Consider the following 20,114-nt stretch of genomic DNA (forward strand, 5'->3'; position numbering starts at 1 on the left):
ACTTGTTCTGTCAGCTATCCTTTTACTGACTCAATCTCATTGCCTGTTGTTTGATGTAGGGCTTTCCTATCCTGACTAGGACCTAATGTATCTAACGATGATGTGAAGGAATTAGTTACTTGACAAAAGCCCTCCTGAGGGGGAACTTGGGTGCTATATAGCAGGAATAGGAAATGTGGGCACCGTACCAGATTCTTTGGGGTGTCAAGTGAATCACCATTATATAAGTGGGCATAACTTTTAGTGCTGGCGTGAGTTCTTTCCCCTTGGGAATATGAAGAATTTCTGTTCTTGATCTGAACCCTGCAGTCTCAACCTTTCTCTTCCATGACTACTGAGATTACTATATTTTAGTGAAGCAGATCTTTGCATTTAGAAACTTAAACAAGACCTACCCATTGTCCTTTAGAAGCCGATCTAAGTGTATCTCAGGATACACTAACAACTGGTAGTCATTCTTTTTCATTTCAACGTTGTCTTGCAATGTTTGAAGCTTTATTGAGACAGTTAAAAGATTCATCAATCTTGGAGTCAGCCCTTAAATAGGCAAGCCAACTGGTTCAGAAAATGTTTCGTTTGATTTAGGATGTGTGATGGCGTTGCTTGAGGAAATGTACTTAATAGATATTAAAGCTTGATAAAATAAACATTAAACAAAACTTAGTAGCTCTGTGTACTCTGCTCTCTTGCAGCCTCTGAGATGGCGAGGATCCTAGCAACAGAAGACACAGCCCGTGTCCTGTAGATGTAAGAAGCTTCCTCAGAGGGAATGAAGCTTGATGCCCGGTTACTATTACTGAAAACAAATCCTGCCTAATATGCTTAGTGGTAGAAGAGCCAGTTAGGGACAACATGGGTCACTTCTGTAGTCATGTCCTTGACAGGCAATCAAAAACTGTGGTTACTTTGCACTTAGATTGCAGCCAAATGTTATTTTTAAAACTATATACCTCTAACTCTCTTAGTAGTAAACTTCAGTTTTGTTCCCTTGAAAGGGGTTCTAAGACCAAGCTTTCTAAAATGGAGGCCCTTGAGAAGGGAGACTTTTAGGGAAGAGTGGTGAGAACAGCCCAGGGCTTTCAAAAAGCGGGAAGAATTAGTGTTCTTTTGTGTGCGTGTGTGCGTGTGTGCGTGTGTGCGTGTGTGTGTGTGTGTGTGTGTGTGAGAATGTGTGTGTTACACGGAAACTAAAACCTTCTGTCTCTCTGACCCATACTCACTGAAATGGTTAAAGCTGCTATATGCATAGAAACAAAAACCCTAAGTACTTGATGTTTGTATACAAACCACCCCGATAGCTACCACGGAAGAGCAATTTAAAGGCGCTGCCTGCGCTGTTATAAGGTAACCGGTGGAGCGGTGGCAATTCTTCCTGGCTGTGGGCTGCGGCTGAGTTATTCTTCTGGGATAGACATTGCCACCTGACTCCTGCCCGGCTGCTCAAAAAGTCTCTGAGGACTTAGAGGCTAAAAATGTTAAGGATTTTGTGACTTAAAGCACTCCTTAATCCACTGCTTCCTGCCTACCATAAGCCAAGATCTCGTGAGTCCCAGGCAGCTTGGAAGAACTACTAAGCAACCTTCCTGCTTCTCTTTTGGGGATTTAATGAGGGACCACCTGCGGCTTCCTTGGTGATTTTTGACCAGGATGTATTTCCTCGTTATGCTGCTCAGGGTATCGCTCTGAGGAACCCTCCGCTCTGGGTAGCAGCAGCAACACAAGCCACAACATGGGGGAGATCAGCCAAGATGCCGTGGAGCGCTACCTGGAGGAGAACCCTTGTTTTGCCAAGGAGTACTTTGACAAGAAGCTGCGGGTGGAGACACCGGGGGCGATCTTCAAAAACAGCCATGCGGGGGTCCAGGCTGGCACGTCTCTCCCCCGGATGACACAGGTGGAGGAGTCGGCCTTGTGCCTGGAGCTACTACAGCATATGCAGGACGAGACAGGAAGCGCCGAGCAGGTGGCTCACAGGGCCCTGCAGAGGCTGGCTCGGCTTCTACAGGCTGAATGCTGCAGTATGTTCTCATGCCGATCAAGAAACGGCATACCGGAGGTGGCCTCCAGGCTGCTGAACGTCACCCCAACTTCTAAGTTTGAGGACAACCTCGTGGCCCCTAACAGAGAAGTTGTATTTCCGTTGGACATTGGGATAGTTGGCTGGGTCGCTCATGTGAAGAAAGCCCTTAATGTCTCAAATGTCAAAAAGGTAGGTGGCCCTCCCTGTAGTGGGGCAGAGGTAGAGGGACAAGGGGGAACCGAAGGGAAGGAGTTGACAGACCTAGCCAAGCTAGAGTTAAAATACAAAGTACCAATAGAACTGGGATTTCAGAGAAGAGGCGGATACAGCATTTTGGTGCAAGTGAGTCTTGATGTGAATTTTTGTCAGATATTCCTGACTAGGCCTAGTGTGTTCCTCCATTGCTTCAGAGACTTATCCTGCCAAGACCACCAGTAGTCAGCACAGTGAAGGCTGGCCTAGCACAGGGAGCCTTTCCATGCCTCTAGTCACAACCCTCGGAGATTGTTCTGGAATAAGCTGGCTCACAAACAGATTCTTTCATCTATAGGTCCACATTGGGGGGGAGGGGAGCATTTCTACTATTCAAATGTTAAAATATTTTATTTGAGTCATAACAAATGCGAATTCAGGAGAGTGAGTGTAATTGGCCCCTCCCGCACAACTGGGATGGTCACAAATTCCAATTGTCCCGGATTCCGATCCTTTAAGGAGGCATGTGCTCTTCACTAAAGACCAAGTCTGCACAGTGCTAAGACAAGGCATTGGTATCTATGCTCCTTGTGAAAACAGGAAATCAACTCTTTCTTCTGACCACCGCGCCTCTCCTGGTCCTTTGGCAGCACGGAGAGATCACACGCCTCAGTTTCTGCCTTCACTGTTTTCCTGCCTACACCCCGCTCCTGTGATTTACTATTGACAGAAGGGGTCAGCACGGATGGAGAAGATGAGTCAGAGGGCAGCCCCTGAAGTGCCCTGTGCAGAGTCCATAACCTGGCTCGTGACTAAGGGCAGCTGAGAGGTTGGAGCTAATCTCCAAATCCCTCCTGAAGCTGATTACAGAAGGCTCTCACAGACACTGGGGAATCAGTGTGTCAAACATTAGCACCGCTCTGCAAACAACTGCAGGGCGCTCCTCAGGTACAAGGGTTGATGTGTGCTCTGAAGACAGCTTCTCTTGACCCTAGCTAACAGGCTATGTCCGGACACCTGGAATGTTCTAATGAGAACCTGCTTCCTCCCATCTCCACGATTGCAAAGGCATCGAACTTCAGACTCTGACGTGCACATTTTTTTCCTAAGACCTTTTCCCCCCCTAAGGAGAACGGGGTAAAATGATTTCTGGTAGGGAAGAGATAGCAACGTGATGTTGCTGTGTCCCTGAGCTGTCTTGTCTGTCCCCAGAGCCTTGCTTTAGGGATGGTGAGCTCAGGAAGAAAGCATCTCCCTCTTCCTTCCCTTGGCACTCCTGATGTGCAGAACAGGACGGGGAGGCATGAATGGTAAAGACGGACATACTGAGCTCAGTGGGAGACAGACATCTCATTTGCTGTCCCTGTAGATTATAAGCCCTTCGTCCGCTTGCTAGCATGATACTTTTCAACTCAGGCTATACATTAAATCCAATTAATAATACGAATGCTTGAGACTCCCAACAGAACGGCCATAGCAGACTCCATTTGGGAAGTGGGCTCCCCAGGTGGTACTAATAGGTAACCAGTGCTGAAAACCACAGGTCTATTGGGTGAGCAGATGCAGGAGGATGAAGAGACCTTCCCGTTAAATGTGGGAGATATGAGATGGCAAGGCTTGGTGACTCTGTAGCTCCACCCTTTCCTGTGTCAGATGGGAAGTCTGAGGTCATAGAACAGTGTCTCTTCCAGACCAAGGTTCCCAAGGCCTTCCCTTCTCAACACACCACTGACCACAAACACCCGTGTCTACACTGCTACCCAGACAAGAGGAGTGTGTGATCAGTAGGTAACACCTAGACAAAGATCCAGAGTTGGTTACTCCTGACCGTGGAGGCCCTAAAGGGGGGTAACGGGGAAGCCGTGGCAATGCTCTGAGGTCACTGTAATGGACTGAGTGTCCACCCCTGAGAATGGAGACAATCAAATAAAATGGTTGACTTGCAGTACTCGCTCAGTTAACCACAGCGAACATATGATTATCTTGATGTGAGCAGGAGTTCGGAGACCTGGTAGCCAAGGTCAAATAAAAGGATCAGTGATTGTCCATGGTTGAAACTAGGTTAAGAGGGAGAAAACTTTCAACAACAGGAATCTGAGAGATACTCCCCTTACGCTGCTTCTTTTCCTGTTGGGGAAGCCGGTTATCTGCTTAGGCACTGCTCCATCAGACTGGTTGGGAAAGAAGGCTGCACGAGGCTGATGTTTTCAATAATTAACTGGATGTTTATAGACCCATTTCCTCCCTTCTCTCTTCCCCTTCCTGCCTCCTCTTCTGCCTCCTGACCTCAAGAGTTAGCAGTTAAAGTTCTGGCCTTTAGACCCACTGAGCTAGCGGAAATGGTGTCTTACTGCTACCGTGTCCTCCAGTTGTTTTTGGGACCTTCTTTGGAAAAACAACTTTGGGAGAATTTGGGAGTCCATAGAACAAAATAAACTTAAAAAAAATCTGGAAAGCCTCCCTCCCTACATCGACGGACAGTTTTCAGATGTGCTAACAAGTTAGCACTAAATTTTGAAAGTTAAAAGTCACCTTTTCAAATGGCCCAAGAGTATTTGGGAGCGCATGCTTGACTTTAGTACCTATATTAAAGTAATGTCAAGTGTGACACGTGTTCGGAAAGACACACTACCTACCTCCGGGCTACGTTTTTGGAGTTCCATTTTTCTCAGTTTGTGCGTGTGACCGCTGTGTAAAAGGAAGCTGGTGTAAGCAGTAGTGGGTAACAGGGTCGAAGCAGGTGGCATCTGGGCAGCGAATCAAGAGAAAGAACCTAAAGGAGTTTGGAGACATTCTGACCAAGGGTGAGGATGGCGCAGGAGCAGAGGTAGTAGATAAAGGGGCCAGCAGAGAACTGTGGCACCCAGCAGAGCACCGGCTCCTACAGGAAGGGAACCTTGGGCACAGGATGCCTCTACCCTGCTGAGTGCCTAACTTCTTCTGTGACTAGAACTGGTGAGAAAAGTGAGGACTAGAAGCAAAGCAGACACCATGGAGAAAGAACTGCTTCTCCTTCCTGTGAACGCGTGTAGGGGGAGGCTTCTCTTTTCCGTGTTTATCCAGTGTCTGATGTGCACAAGACCTTTCTGCCAATGGTGTGTCTCTCCATTTTCACACTGTGAACTCTGGACTTGACGCAGCACCACTTTGCTGTTTTAGATTAGAAAACACGGAATCAGGCAATAGTGGTTTGCATCTTTAATCCCAGCTCTCAGAGGCAGAGGCAAGTGGATCTCTGAGTTCAATCTACAGCATGAATTCCAGGACATCGAGGGCTACACAGAGAAACCCTGTCTTGAAAAGAAAAACAAAAAACAAAAAAGGAAAAGAAAGACAAGACAGACACAGAGGGTAGAATAGGATCACAGAGCTAGGAAAACAGGGAAACCAGAAAGCTTATTCCAGAACCTTCTCTCTCACGCATGCAGCCTGCAAAAGAAATGGTGTTCTCTCAGAAAGATCATACTATATATGGGTGAGGAGAGGCAGCCAATTGCCCGGCACCCCCATTTGTTTCATGAGCAGGACCATTCCAAAAATCTCCCAAAGCGGCCCTGCGTCCATTAGGTTGAGCATGGGAATTACACAGCACATCTAAATACCTAAATCATGTGTGGAATGTAGATGCTTGGATTTTAAAGGTTACAGCAATCTGATCTACCTGATGGGGTCCCCCATGGCACAGCTATGAATTGATGCTCTGACTTGAACAGTGAGTGTCACTGGCCTTTGAGGCCTTTGTCTGGGTGTGAATTCCAGCCTGTAAACCACACTCCAGTGAATTCTCACATTTTTCACTTTGGGAAACTAGACAGAGCAGACTCCAAGGTCTGTGCTGCTTCTAGAAATATAACCAATAAGGAAATGAAAATAATTCCATTTAAAAAAATGAATGAACGAACAAACAAAAACCCCCACGTATTTTGGGCCAGAGTTTCATCGTTCTAGAGAGTGTTCTCTGGAATTACAGAGCATATAAATGCCTCCACAACCCATTTATCTTGATTTTGAACACTTACATCCCCAAATTTACCTCAATTCTTGTCATGCTAGTCATCAACATTACCTTTGCAGCTCCTATAGGAGTTATATCCAAGATCCGGTTTTTTCCTCTTCTCTCAAAAAAAAGATTATGAAAGGAAAGACTTTAGCTTGAGATGGCCTTTGAGGAACCTGTAAGCATTGACAGTGGTAAGGTGACCTTTTCACACAGTTGAAGGGGTAAGAATTTTTAATGTGCAAGACATGGTGACATATGCCTGCAATCCCAGTCTGTACTTGGGAGGCCAAGGCAGATGGATCTCAGAGTTCAAGGCCAGCTTGATCTTCATAGCAAATTCCAGACCAACCAGGGCTACATAGTGAGATCCTGTCTTTAAAAAGAAAAGAAAAAAATCAATCACTGAGTGGTGATGGAGCAAGCCTTTAATCTTAGCACCCAGGAAGGCAGAAGCAGGCAGATCTCTGTGAGTTTGAGGTCAGCCTGACCTACAGAATTATTTCCTTCCAAGAAAACCAGGGCTGCACAGAGAAACCGTGTCTCAAACGAACAAACAAATACACAACATACCCAAACTTACAGGACACAAGGTGACTCTAAGAGGCAAATTCATAGCACCAAATGCCTACATTAAAAAATTGGAGTGATCTCATTCTAGTAATTAACAGCACTCCTAGAAGTTCAAGATTCTAGATTCTAGATTCTAGATCAGTGGTTCTAAACCTTCCTAATCCTGGGACTCTTTAATACAGTTCTTTGTGTTACTGTGACCCCCTAACCATGAAATTATTTCATTGCTACTTTGTAACTATAATTTTACTACTGTTATAGATCCTAATATAAATATTTGATATGCAGGATATCTGATATGTTGAGAACCACTGATCTAGAACAAAAGGAATATATCACACCCAAAAGGAGTAGATGACAAGAAATAATAAAACTATTTATTGAAATAAGATTAAATTAGAAACAAACAATAAATAGAAAGAACAGTGAAAGAGTTGGTTCTTTGGAAAAAATCAGCAAAATCAAAACCTTATCCAAATTAACTAAAAGGCAGAGAGAGAAGATCCAACTTAAATCTAGAAATGAAAAGGAGGTGACCACAACAGTCACCAGGGAAATCCAGAGAATCACAAGGACATACTTTAAAAAACTCCACCAAATTGGCAAACCTTTAAAAAATGAAAGTTAAATCAAGGTCAGGATAGCAGTTTAAACAGACCTATAACTCCTCACCCCAGTGAAATAGAAGGTCCTGGTGAATTAAAAGTTTCCAAACCATAAAAGCCCAGGGCCAGATGGTTTTAGTGTAAAATCCTACCAGACTCTCTCAGGAGAGTTAAGGCCAATACTCCTCAGATTATTCCACAACAGAAACAGAAGGAACTTTGCCCAGGTGATTCTCTGGCCACAGCTACCCTGATATCCAACTTCATAAAAACTCAAGAAAGAAAGAGAATGACAGAACAACCTCAGACAAAGTAGCAGGCTACAGAATGGGAAAAGATTTTTACCAACTGCACATCCAACAAAGGGTTAGTATCCAAAATAAATAAAGAACTAAAAAAGAGCTAGATTTCAAGAAAACAATTAACTCAATTTTTAAAATGTGCCAAACAGAGATTTCTCAAAAGAGGAAATGCAAGTGGCTGATGAACACATCAAGAAATGTTGAGCATCCTCAGTTATCAGGAGAAAAGCAAACCTAAACTGCTTTAAGATTTCATCTTACTCTAGTCAGAATGGCAATGATCAATAAAGCAAATGACAGCTCATGCTGGCGAGGAGGTGGAGTAAGGTGACCTCCATTGCTGCTGGGAGTGCAAACTTGTACCGCCACTGTGGAGATCAGTGTGGCGGTTCCTCAAGATGGGAATAGATCTACCTCAAGACCCAGCTACACCTCTCTTGAATATCTACCCAAAAGATGCTTCATCCTACCACAAACACGCTTGCTCAACCACGTTCATTGCTGCTCTATTCACAATAGCCACAAACTGGAAACGGCCTACACGTCCCTCAGCAGATGATTGGGTAAGGCAGCTGCCATGCATTTGCACAATAGAGCATTACTCGGCCATTTTTAAAAAGTGAAATCTTAAAATTCCCAGTTAAATGGATTGAACTAGAAAATGAAATTATTCAGAGTAAGGTATCTCAGACTAGAAAGACAGACATTGTATGTTTTCACCTATGTGCTGATATTAGTTATTAATTCATTGATAACCAAGCTACATCCACAGAAGCACGGAGGTTAGGGATAGAGTCAAGGAAGTGGAAATAGGATAGTAGTTATGGGTAGATTGGGGCAGGGCCTGGAACAGAAGGATCAAGCAGAGAGAGAGAGAGGAAAGGAAGAGGGGGATAAGGGAGGGAATGTGGGGAGAGACAGCTAAAATTAAGGGCTATTTGAGGGGTAGTATGAAAATTCAATAGAAGCTTATATACATATATGGAGGTGATCTAAACGAGATGGCCAAATAATGGTGGAGACAGAGCCCCAGATGGCCCTTTCTTGTCACCAAATGAAGCTTCTAATACTGAGACTGGGTGGCATCTAATTGAGTTCTTGGCTAAATGGATCCCGTGGGAAGCCCCCAAACAATCAGGTTGTTGCCAAGTCTTTTAGGTTGCTCTCTACAAACTGATTTCAAGGGCCCATTGTTTAAGACAACACTGCACAACTTATTAAACATGGAGGTGTTGAACTGGTGCTTACGTAAAGCCTTCACTCCTATGTTCTAGTGTCTTTGGAGAAATGCAAACACCAACCCAGCCACTAACCCATTGATTACAATGGGGTCCTGACTGCAAAATATACTAGGGCAATGGTGGCACAAACCTTGTGGGAGTAACCAACCAATGTCTGATTTGACTTAAGGCCCACTCCATGAGATGGAACCCACTGCTTGGGTAACCAAGCATCTGCAAGCAGGTGTCCCAGGGACCCAAGATAAAAACCAAATAACCACTGTTCTGAAAACAAAACAAAGTCCTAGGAATAAAATGACTCCTCACGACATTCTGCTATACTCATAGATCAATGCCTCGCTCAGCCTTCGTCAGGGAAGCATCCTCCTGTAGCAGATGGGAACAAGTACAGAGACCCACAGACAGACATTATCCAGACAATGAGAGAGCCTGGAACATTCAGCCCTAAAAATGGGTGTCTCTATCCAACCGTCTCAGGGTGACAAGGGTGGCTGCAGAAAAGGAGATGGAAAAAGTGCAAGTGCCGGAGGGGATGGAGGACACCAAGAAAGCAAGGCTCCCTAACAAGACAAATGCGTATGCATGCACAGACCGAGGCAGCAAGCACACACAAGGCCTCATGGGTCTGTACCAGATGGGGTCCTAGAGCTGAAAGGAGAAATGGACACAGGCCCCCATCCCTCAGAAGCTATCTCCAATTGATAGCCACTTGCGAATGAAAATGTATTTTCCTCCAAAGGAGTCTCACGGGGGAAACAAGCTACTGTAAATGGTAGCCCGCATGCCCAGCAGTGGATAGCCAACAAGATGACCTCAGTGCTGTCCTTAAGAAGTTCCTTGACTTATAATGTATCAGGGATTGTCATATATATATATATATATATATATATATATATATATATGAGTTTAATGATTTTATTATGATTTGTGTATGAACAAGTGGGTCTCTGTTTCTTGTGCTTTCTGTTTTTTGTTTCATTTTGTTTTGTCCTCCTCTAATGTGTTAGTTTTTGTTTTATCATATCATATCATATCATATTATTCTCCCTTAGACGCCTGTTTGTTTTCAAACAAGAGACAGAAAGAGGGCGGATCTGGACTGGAGGCAAAGTGGGGAGGAGCTGGAAGCAACAGAGGAAGGGAAACCATATTCAGGAAACATTACATGAGGGGAAAAAATCTATTTTCGATAAAAATAAAAAACAGATTGTCTTCAAAAATAAAAAGAATTTTTAACATTTCCAAAACAAATCTGCGTAAATAAAAACTTCATAAGACTTGTTCCTCCAGCCAAAGGGGCCTTCATTCTGAAAATCTCAGAAAACTCAAAAGCAGGAATGCCAGGGACAAGTTGTTCACAGAGAGAACTGTGGACAGGTTGTTCCTTAGAGGACAGCTCAGCCCACACAGGTACAAGCATGGCGTGCCGGCTGAGAATCCCAAAGTGGAGTCCACAGCTACATGCCTCACTGTGCAGGGAAGTCTCTAAGAGACAATGTTAAAGGTTAAGACATCACATAGAGCTAGGAAAATAAACTTAGAGGAAACTATAGTAAAACTGAAGTTTTATTAACGTTATGAATCACAGTGTAAATATTTTTGGAGGCAGAAGTTTGTCAAAGGGGTTGTGACCCACAGGTTGAGAACCAGTCCTCTTGAAGGCGTATTGATTTTTTTTTTCTCATGTTTTGCTAGAGAGGTTCGTGGTTCCAACTGTACATTTTGCATTTGCAGTTAAATAACGTCCCTATGTCCAGCGAGCTTTCCCTCCCTGCTCATACAACTGTAACCCCGTTCCCCCTTTCATCTCCTTTGCACCTCACTTTCCACCAAGTTGTGATACCACCTCTTTCCTCCTGATCCAGATAAGCTTCGTCTTCAGTGGGAAATGAGCATTCCAGAATGGTGGAACCACTGAACTGGAGCCATCTGTTGGTAGGATTTTAAATAGAGCGCGTCTTAGGCTCTACGGTTCCGACCTATTTTGGCAAACACGTGAACTTTCTTTTTTTTCTCTTCAGAACAGCCATTTTTCTGACTTTATGGACAAGCAAACTGGATATGTCACCAGGAATCTGCTGGCAGTCCCCATCATGACGGGCAAGGAGGTTCTTGCTGTGGTCATGGCAGTGAACAAAATCAACGCTCCCGAGTTTTCCAAACAGGATGAGGAGGTACTGCTAACCTGGTGCTTGGCCAGACACACGGGAAGTGACTTGTACAACCAAAGGAAGGGATCCCAACCGTAACTTGTTCCTCTCTGTGACCTATAGGTCTTTTCCAAGTACCTCAGCTTTGTTGCGATCGCTCTAAGGCTGCAGCACACCAGTTACCTGTACAGTGTGGAGTCCCGGAGAAGCCAGGTAATGGGACATTAGCTGTAATCCTCCCTTGCTCGTGTACTCTAGCAGAGGGAGCCAAAAACGGCAGCAAGCCAGGACCGTCTTATCCCTCGTGGGGCTTAAGTCACCTGGAGTAGATTCTCTTTTTTTCTTTTTTTTTTCCCCAGAGCTGGGGACCGAACCCAGGGCCTTGCGCTTTCTAGGCAAGCGCTCTACCGCTGAGCTAAATCCCCAACCCCTAGATTCTCAAACCGTAGTCCCAGTTGTCCTCTCAGTCATCCCTCCACCCAGCGGTCCTCCATCTGTACGCACAACCGGCTGGCTTGTTCAATCTGTTCTGGGTGCCTGTGGGCTCTTCACCTATGATGCGATGATTACAATACCCACCTCATACGGTTGGCATAATTATTAAACAGTCATTAGTTCTCATTTAAAGCGTTTAGTTCCTGGGTCACCATCGGAAAAGAATCACTCATTTGTGGTTTTTGTTTCCCTGGGATAGAGGTTAAAAGAGGCATATCAGCAGCCATGATCTCCGGGTCCCTCATTCGTATAATACAGTAGTGGGCCCTAGGATGAATGCATCTAGGTCCCTCCCCATTCCGACTTTCCAGGTTAGGTGAACTCTGAGTAGCTAAGGATGCATGGATGAGTCATGTGACTTCCTTCCCACTAGGTCCAGTGGCAGCCCTCTGATACTGGAACCTTCAAAAAGATTAGGAACATTTGTCCTCTGAGCTGGATCAATCCTGTGTCCTCCCTTTCATAATCCCATGGTTTGGAAAACATCTACCCATCACCCCACTTAGAGAACCCATGGTGTTTGTTGGTGGTTCAAACTAGAACTGCAGTTTCTTGTGAGATGTGTTCATTTTCTTTTTCTTTCTTTCTTTCTTTTTTTTTTTTTGATATACTTCATGCTTTCTTTGAACTAATATTCACTTTCTGTCTCTGTCTCTCCCCACATTCTTACTTGTTCTTCCTTCCTCCCCCTCCCCCTCCCCCTTCTCCCCCTCCTCCCCCTTCCTCCCCCTCCTCCCCCCTCCTCCCCCCCTCCCCCCTCCCCATCCTCCCCCCTTCTCTTTGCTCTCTTCCAGATCCTTATGTGGTCAGCCAATAAAGTATTCGAGGAGCTCACTGACGTTGAGCGACAGTTTCACAAGGCCCTGTACACCGTCAGAACATACCTGAACTGCGAGCGCTACTCCATTGGTCTTCTGGACATGACCAAGGAGAAGGTTTTCATGTTCCATGTGCATCCTCTCCCCTTGGTCACCTAGAAAAAGCATACCCGAATGAAACATGGCCCACTGACAAATGGATATGCTATGTAAAAAACCAGATAGCAGGAAGAAGCGCTGTGAAGGCACAGAGCTAGTGGGGGCAGTAAGGAGCAAAGTGACACAGGCTTAATTTAAAGTTCGTCTTTTCTATTCTGCACCCATATCCATCCAAGTCTCCTGTTTTGATTAATTAATAGCCTTTCATTTTAGACTAGCTTTATGGTTATAATAAATGGAAGAGAAAATAACGAGAGAGATAATGCAGAATGCCATTATCATCCACCACTCTCACCTCCAGTTTTCCTGTGGTTAAAAATGTTGGGTTGGTGTGGTGCATATAGAATAGCTCAGCTCTAAGAACCATTGGGATAAAGAAAGGCTATTGGTATCTTTGTGAGTTGCCACTTTGATGGGTATCCTGTCAGCTCTAAGGATTTCCTGGTGGAGCCTTTGAAGCCGTTCATGTATAGGATCATGTCATCTTGCAAAGTCATGTATGCTGACTTCTTCCTTTCTTGCTTGTGTCCCCTTTCGTTCATTCTTTCGTCTTAGTGTCCTAGCTAAGACTTCAAATATTATATTGAATGGGAGTGGAAAGAGTGGACATTCTTGTCTTGTTCTTGAGCTTAGTGGAAATGCTTCTAGATTTTTCCTCATTAAACACAATGTTGGCTGTAGTTTATCTTACATTTTCCTGTATTCCTAGTTTTGTCAGGGCTTTTATTATGAAAGAACGTTGGTTGCATTTTGTCAAAAGTTTTTTTCTGCTTCTATTAAATGGCCATGCAATTTCTGTACTTGAGTTCATGTGTGAGATAGATGCATCACAGTTACTGATTTACATGCCTTGAACCATCTCTACCCTTCAAGCTGACTTGATCAGGATGAATGATCGTTTAGATGTGTTCTTGAATTTGGTTTGCAAATATTTTTTTTTTTGGAACTGGGGACCGAACCCAGGGCCTTGCGCTTGCTAGGCTAGCGCTCTACCACTGAGCTAAATCCCCAACCCCCAGTTTGCAAATATTTTAATGGGAATTTTATCATCTGTGTTTATTAGAAAAACTGACCAGTAATATGAGAGAGAGAGAGAGACAGAGACAGAGAGAGACAGAGAGACAGAGAGAGAGAAGGACAGAGAGACAGAGACAGACAGAGACAAAGAGATGATATTTTATTAGGATATCAGAGTAATATGGTAATATTGGCTTTGTATAATGAGTTTAGAAACCTTGCTTCCTTTTCTGTTTTATAGAATTATTTGATAGGATTGGTGTTAGTTTTTTGCAGAGGTCTGCTAGAATTCTACAGTGAATCCACCTGAACCTTTACATTATTATTATTATTATTATTATTATTATTATTATTCTACTGCTTGAATCTTGTTACTTTCTATAGACCTATTTAAATTACTGGTCTCTCTTGATTTAACTTTGATAAGTAGGTCATACTCATCTAGAAAGTCACCTGGTTCTTTAGGAAATTTTGTTGGTTTTGCTTTTGTTTTTTGTTTTTTTTTTTTTAGTTTAGTGGAATTTAAGTTGTTAAGGTATGTTCTTAACAATTCTCTGAATTTCCTTGGTATCTGTTGTATTCTTCCTCCTTTCTTTGCTAGTTTTATTAACATGCCCTCCTCTCTTCTCTCTCTCTCTCTCTCTCTCTCTCTCTCTCTTTCTCTTTCTCTCTTCCCCCCCCCCCACATCTGGTTGGGTTAGCTAATAATTTGTCACTTTTATTCTTTGAAAGAACCAACTCTGTTTCATTAATTTTGTGTTTTTAATTACTTCTTTCATTAATTCCTTTCATGGTCTTAATTATTTCCTTTTGTGTACCGCTGTTGGGTTTGCCTTGTTCTTTATTTTCTCAAGGCTCTAAGGTGAATCCTTAAGTCATTGTGCAAGAAATCTCTGACTTTTTAAATGTAGGCACCTACAGCGGTGACCTCCCTCTTAGAACTGCTTTCTTTATATCTCATAGGTCTGGGTGTGTCTTCATGTTCTTTCAGTTCTGGGAATAATCTAATTTCCTTCTTGATTTCTTTAGTAACCTGCTCATCATTCAGTTGTAATCTCCATAAGTCTGTAAATTTCCTGTGCTTTCTCTTGCTGTTGATTTCTTGCTTTACTCCATATGGTCAGATATGACACAAGAAGCTATTTCTATTTTCACGTATTTGTTGAGACTTACTGTGGTTGTTTGAATTTAAAAATGTCCTTTACAGGATCGTGTTTGTTAACACTTGGTTTCCAGTTTATAGTAATAAACCTTTAGGAGGTGGAGCCTTACTGGAGGAAGTGCATCACTGGTGGTATGGGGATGGAAGTTTGTCGTATGTTTCACTTCTCTTCTTTTACTTCCTGTGTGTGATTGAGTCTTAGTTAGGGGTTCTATTGCTGTGAGGAGATACCATGACCATGGCAACTCTTATATAAGACAACATTTAACTGAGACTGGCTTCTGTTCAGAGGTTTAAAACGTCCATTATCATCATGAGGAAGCATGGAGCACTCAGGCAGACCTGGTGCTGGAGAGGTAACCAGTTCTATATCTGGATCAGTGAGACACTGGGCCTGGCTTGAGCATCTGTGCCCTCAGAGTCCACCCCCAGTGATGCACTTCCTCCAACAAAGCCACATCTGTTCCAACAAGGCCACAACTCCTATTAGTGCCACTCCCTATAGGCCTATGGGAGTCATTTTCTTTCAAACCACCATGCAGTGAAAATATAATCAGTTGGCTTCCTGCAAGTGCCACCAAGCCATGGCTTCCCTGCCATCATGGACTCTGTCCCTCTGGTTTTGGTCATGATACTTTACATAGTAACCGAAAAGTAATCCACTTGCATTGTGTCCTAATATGTGATCTGACTTCAGAGAAAGTTCCATTGGCTTCTGAGAAAAATGTATCTTCTGTAGTACTTGGATACAGTGTTCTGTAGACATCTGTTAAGTCCATTTTATCTAGGATGTCATATGACTTCTTGGTTTCCATGTTTTTTGGTCAGGATGACCTCTTTATTGATGAAAGTAGGATATTGAAATCACTTATACTGTGTTAAGGTTTATTTGTGACTTTATGTAGTGTCTTATGAAACTGTGTGTCTCTATGTTTGTTGTGTAAATATTTAGAATTGTAATGTCCTTTTTTTAAAAGAAGGAAAGTTGGTTTGTGGTTTCTGTTATCTAAATTGCTCTTGTCTTACTTTTCCTTATGTAATTAATTTACAGAAATGAAATGCCTTTTTGATGGATTATTCCACTGATCAGTGTGTGGCTTTCTTGGTTGCCTATGAGTTAATTTGATTTGAAGTCGATTGTATGAAATGTCAAGATACTGACTCCCATTCCGTGGAATATCTTTTTTCATCCCTTTCCCCTAACCCAGAATCTATCTTTGAAGGCATAGTGTGTTTCTTGGAGGCAGAAACTAGATAGATTCTGGTTTGTTTGACTCAGTATGCTAGTCTGTGTCTTAAGATTCGGAAACTAAGACATCGAAGAGTTATTATTTAAAGGTGTGTAATAATTTATGTCATTTTGTTGATTTTGTAGTGTCTAGTGTTTTCTTTGTCCCCACTTATTTAGCTATGATCATGCCCCCTTTGATTTTTTTTGTCTCCACTGTCCCTGACTGTGTTTATCGTTTTCTTCAGCTTGAAAAATTCTGCCCAATATTTTCTGCAGAGATGGCTTAGCATTCACAACATTTTTAGCATGCTTTTAAAAAAAATTCATTAATGTTTTTATTTCTACACCAATTGCAAAGATAAATTTTCAGGGTATGGAAGCCTGCTTGGCAGTCGAGGCTTTTCAGGACTTAGAATGCGTCTTTCTCTGCCCTTCTGGGTTTGTAAGTTTCTTTTGTGAGTATTGCTTGCAAACCCAACCAAGTCCTTTGTGGTGGAGGTAAGATGGCAAAGAGTCAATGAGCAGACTCGGGAGTCAGGCAAATGGCAAAAGTAGACTCATTTATTGTAAGAACTGGGCAAACCTTTATACCCACCTCCCAGAATCTCATTGGCTCTCAAGTAGTCAGATGTGGTGCTGTCTCTTTCTCATTGGCTCACTCCATTTTGGATCCCAGCATCAGCTGTTTCTATCCGTGCAGACAGATTCTAGGCTGGCTCAGGAGGAAATATGAGCTGTGTGTGCCACCATTGTGGCTGGGCCTGCTTGGCCCACATGCAAGTTTGGCTGTTACACTTATGGGCCTGCCCTTATATGTAACCTATTTTCTCTTGCCACTCTTAATTTGCGTTCCTTTTCTCTCTTAATTTACGTTCCTTGTGCTATGTATTTAGTGTTTTAACTGTGATATGATGTAGGGAGTTTCCCCTCCCCCTTGTTTTTCCTATTTGGATTTTTCTTGCCTCTTCTACTCAGACAGACCTCTGGTTCTCTAGGTTCAGGCAAATTTCTGCTGATTGTACTGAAAATATTGTCTATGCTCTTTGCATGGAGTTATTCTTTTCTGTGCCCATAATTAATACATTTTGTTTCATGGTGTTTCAAAGTTCTTGCATACTCTGTATGCCTTTTAATAAATTTGTTTTCAGCTGAGTGTACCGATCTTGTCTTCAAGGCCCACTGTTCCGCCCTTCCTGTGAGCCACACTGTCAGTGAGGCTGTCCATTGAGCTTTTAATTTGAGTAAAATCTTTACTCCCAGTATCGTTTCAGCTCGTCTTTTCTTCCGTACATTTGTCTCTTTATCAACCTTGTTTCCACATCGTATATTGACTTCCTTTCTTTTACGCAGTTATTTAAGAGTTCTCCTGGAATTGATTCAGGCATTGGTTTTTGTGTTCTTTCATTTCTTTAAACATTTTTATTTTTACTCCTTTGGAAATTTCTTGTCTGGAATCTAAGTCACTGTCGTTGAGGGGCATTTATGTGAGATTTTGGAGGGGACAAATGGCCTTGGGTTTTCATGTTGGGTATTGTTTTGAGATCTGTGTTTCAGGAATTGGACGTTGATTGCATTGAAAAAAAAAACCTACTTTGAACTTAAGTCACCTTTTCGCCTTCGGATGAAAGTGTGTGCAGTGTTCAGAAGAGAACTGGCCATAGTAGGTTGAGGCATCGCTCTCCTATGTAAAACACGCAGACACCAGACTGTATTCCCAGCCCGACCCTGTGCCGACAATCAATACGCAGAGGGACTATAGGGACTACCTAGGGAAATAGTGACAGTTGGTTGTGCCACAACTGCCCCTTAACTACTCATTATTTTAGGGAGTAAGAGGGTATTGATAATATCGTGTGTGCTAACAGATTAGTCATCATGGGTGTAGTCGGTGGCAGGGAGAAGTAGAAGAAATCCCAGTAAGATGGTCGTACTGGGATGATAGAAGAAAGTGGAAGAGAAAATGCATCAGGCCTTGAAGACAAGATATAGGAAAGGTACCTTCCATTGAAAACAATAATACATTTATTATTTGTAATAAATTGAATTTATTTTTATAAAATGTTATAATATATCTTATAAATTTATATAAATATATAAGTTTTAAATAAATATATTTTTATATTTTATAAAAATATAAACACTTTATGTTTTATTAAATATGTTTATATCTCATAAAATATATTTTAAAATATTTTAATATAACAATTTTTAATATTTTATAAAATGTAAACTTTTATATAAAAATGAAATAAAATTATTTTTGATACATTTATTTTGAAATCCCTCAGGGCGATGAGGGTATTTAGGTGACAGGCAGACTGGAAAGAGAGACAGACTACAAGACGGTGTAGATAGCCTTGTCTCTCAGATGACTGAGGAACTAGGACCCTACGAGCTATGCAGATAATGTTCTTTGGGAAGAGAAAGAAGCCAAGAATAGGAAGAGGCAAGTCTGAGAGGAGAAAGAAAGCAGGCAAGCAGGAAGCAAGCAATCTACAGCAAGAAGAGAGCCGAGATGGCCTGCTAAGATGGCCTTGGGTACTAAGCAGGAGGGACAGATGAGGAGGGAGAGAAAGACGAGTGGAGCCAAAGGTTGCAAGACTGATGGTCTGAGGCTGGCTCTCCCTCATGCTCCTGCCTTTTGCTGTCCTTCTGAGGCAGCGTCTTAGTATTTAGCCCAGGATAACCTCAAATTCAAGCAATGCTCCTGCTTCAGCTTTCTGAGTTCTAAAATTACAGGCATGGACCACCACGCCTAATTTTTTGGTAACTCACAATTTTTATCTTTTAATTTAAGGAAGTGATGGTTGTACATATCTATGGGATACAGTGTGATATTTTCATATATGCATATACATAAATTCTGAAATGGTTACACTAATCAACATGGTGATCGCTTTACATAGTGATACCATTTACGTCTAGTCCCATGACAGCTTTGAAATATATAATACATTGTTTTTCTGTAATAAGTCCTGAGAATTTACTGCCTGGATGGAACGCTGTGCTATTTGGACAGCTCCTTCCTGTCCAGTTGACGATGGCTCTACCCATAACCTCTGGTGACGATGTTCTGCCTTCTGCTCCAGTGTTGGATGCTTTCAGATTCCACACGTACATTGCATGTTTGTCTTTTAGTGCCAAGCCCATCTCTCTTACCACCAGGTTTGCTGACACTGTCAACATCTCTCTCTCTCTCTCTCTCTCTCTCTCTCTCTCTCTCTCTCTCTCTCTCCTCCCTCCCTTCTTCTCTCCCTCTCTCTTTTCCTTCCTTCCTTCTGTCCATCTGTATTTCTATCCTTCCTTCCTTCCTTCCTTCTTCCTTTTTGAGGCTGGATAGTATTTCATTGAGTACATTCAACGTTGTCTTTGTTCATTCATTGATAGATATGTCAATTCCATGTCTTGGCTAAAGCTCATATATTTTCATTAGAGAGTAAGAATCTGCCCTAAGGCAGCCTGATTCTCGGTAGTGAAGGCCATTGTGGTTGCTTCTAGTTTGGGGCACTTATGAATAAGGCTGCTGTATCCACCATGTACAGGTTTGTGTGTACATACACTTTCAAAAAAGTCGAATTATTGGATCATCCAGGGAGACTGTAATCCGTCTTGTCTTCCCAAGTGACTATCATTTTCGCATATCTGCATTCTCACCAGGTCTCTCTATTCAGGTCTCATCCACTTCGTGACATGTGGTAGTACGTCACCATTTGAATCTGCACTTCCAGCCGCGGACAACATTGAACGGTTTTCACCTGCGTAGTTCCCATGGTGTTTCTTGTCTGGTGAAATGTCTGTTCCGGTCTCCTGCTGGTTTATAGGTGGAGCTTTCTGCTTCCTGATGGTTAGACTTCAAAAGATCTTTACAGCCAGAAGTGATAGCACATGTTTACAATCCCAGCACTCCTGAGGCTGAGGCAGGAGGATAACTTGAACTTAAGACCAGCCTGAGCAAACTGGAGACTCTGGATACTAGTCCTGCAATTGCAAATATTTTTCTCCCAGTCCCTTCATTCTTTTCTGAGAAACATTTCTGGAGCAGACATTTTAAATTGCAATAATCCCCAGTACTTTTCTCTCTGTACACTGTGCCCCTGGGCTGTGTCAAAACAAAACAAAACAAGGAACGAAGCCACCTGCAAACTCATAACT

General features: G+C 42.7%; 1 protein-coding gene across 1 annotated transcript in view; it reads left to right on the top strand.

The window, feature by feature from the left end:
• The first annotated feature begins 1,537 nt into the window (after positions 1-1,537).
• Positions 1,538-20,114, top strand: part of Pde6c (phosphodiesterase 6C) — a 55,839-nt gene continuing 37,262 nt past the window's right edge. Inside the window, exons 1-4 of the mRNA NM_001416003.1 lie at positions 1,538-2,209; positions 10,952-11,104; positions 11,204-11,293; positions 12,370-12,510. Coding sequence (NP_001402932.1) covers positions 1,730-2,209; positions 10,952-11,104; positions 11,204-11,293; positions 12,370-12,510 — 864 coding nt within the window. The 5' untranslated portion in view covers positions 1,538-1,729. The remainder of the gene's footprint in view (positions 2,210-10,951; positions 11,105-11,203; positions 11,294-12,369; positions 12,511-20,114) is intronic.

The sequence above is a fragment of the Rattus norvegicus genome, chromosome 1 (genome assembly GCF_021556685.1).
Source record: "Rattus norvegicus strain SHRSP/BbbUtx chromosome 1, alternate assembly SHRSP_T2T, whole genome shotgun sequence".
In the NCBI taxonomy this organism is placed as follows: domain Eukaryota; kingdom Metazoa; phylum Chordata; class Mammalia; order Rodentia; family Muridae; genus Rattus; species Rattus norvegicus.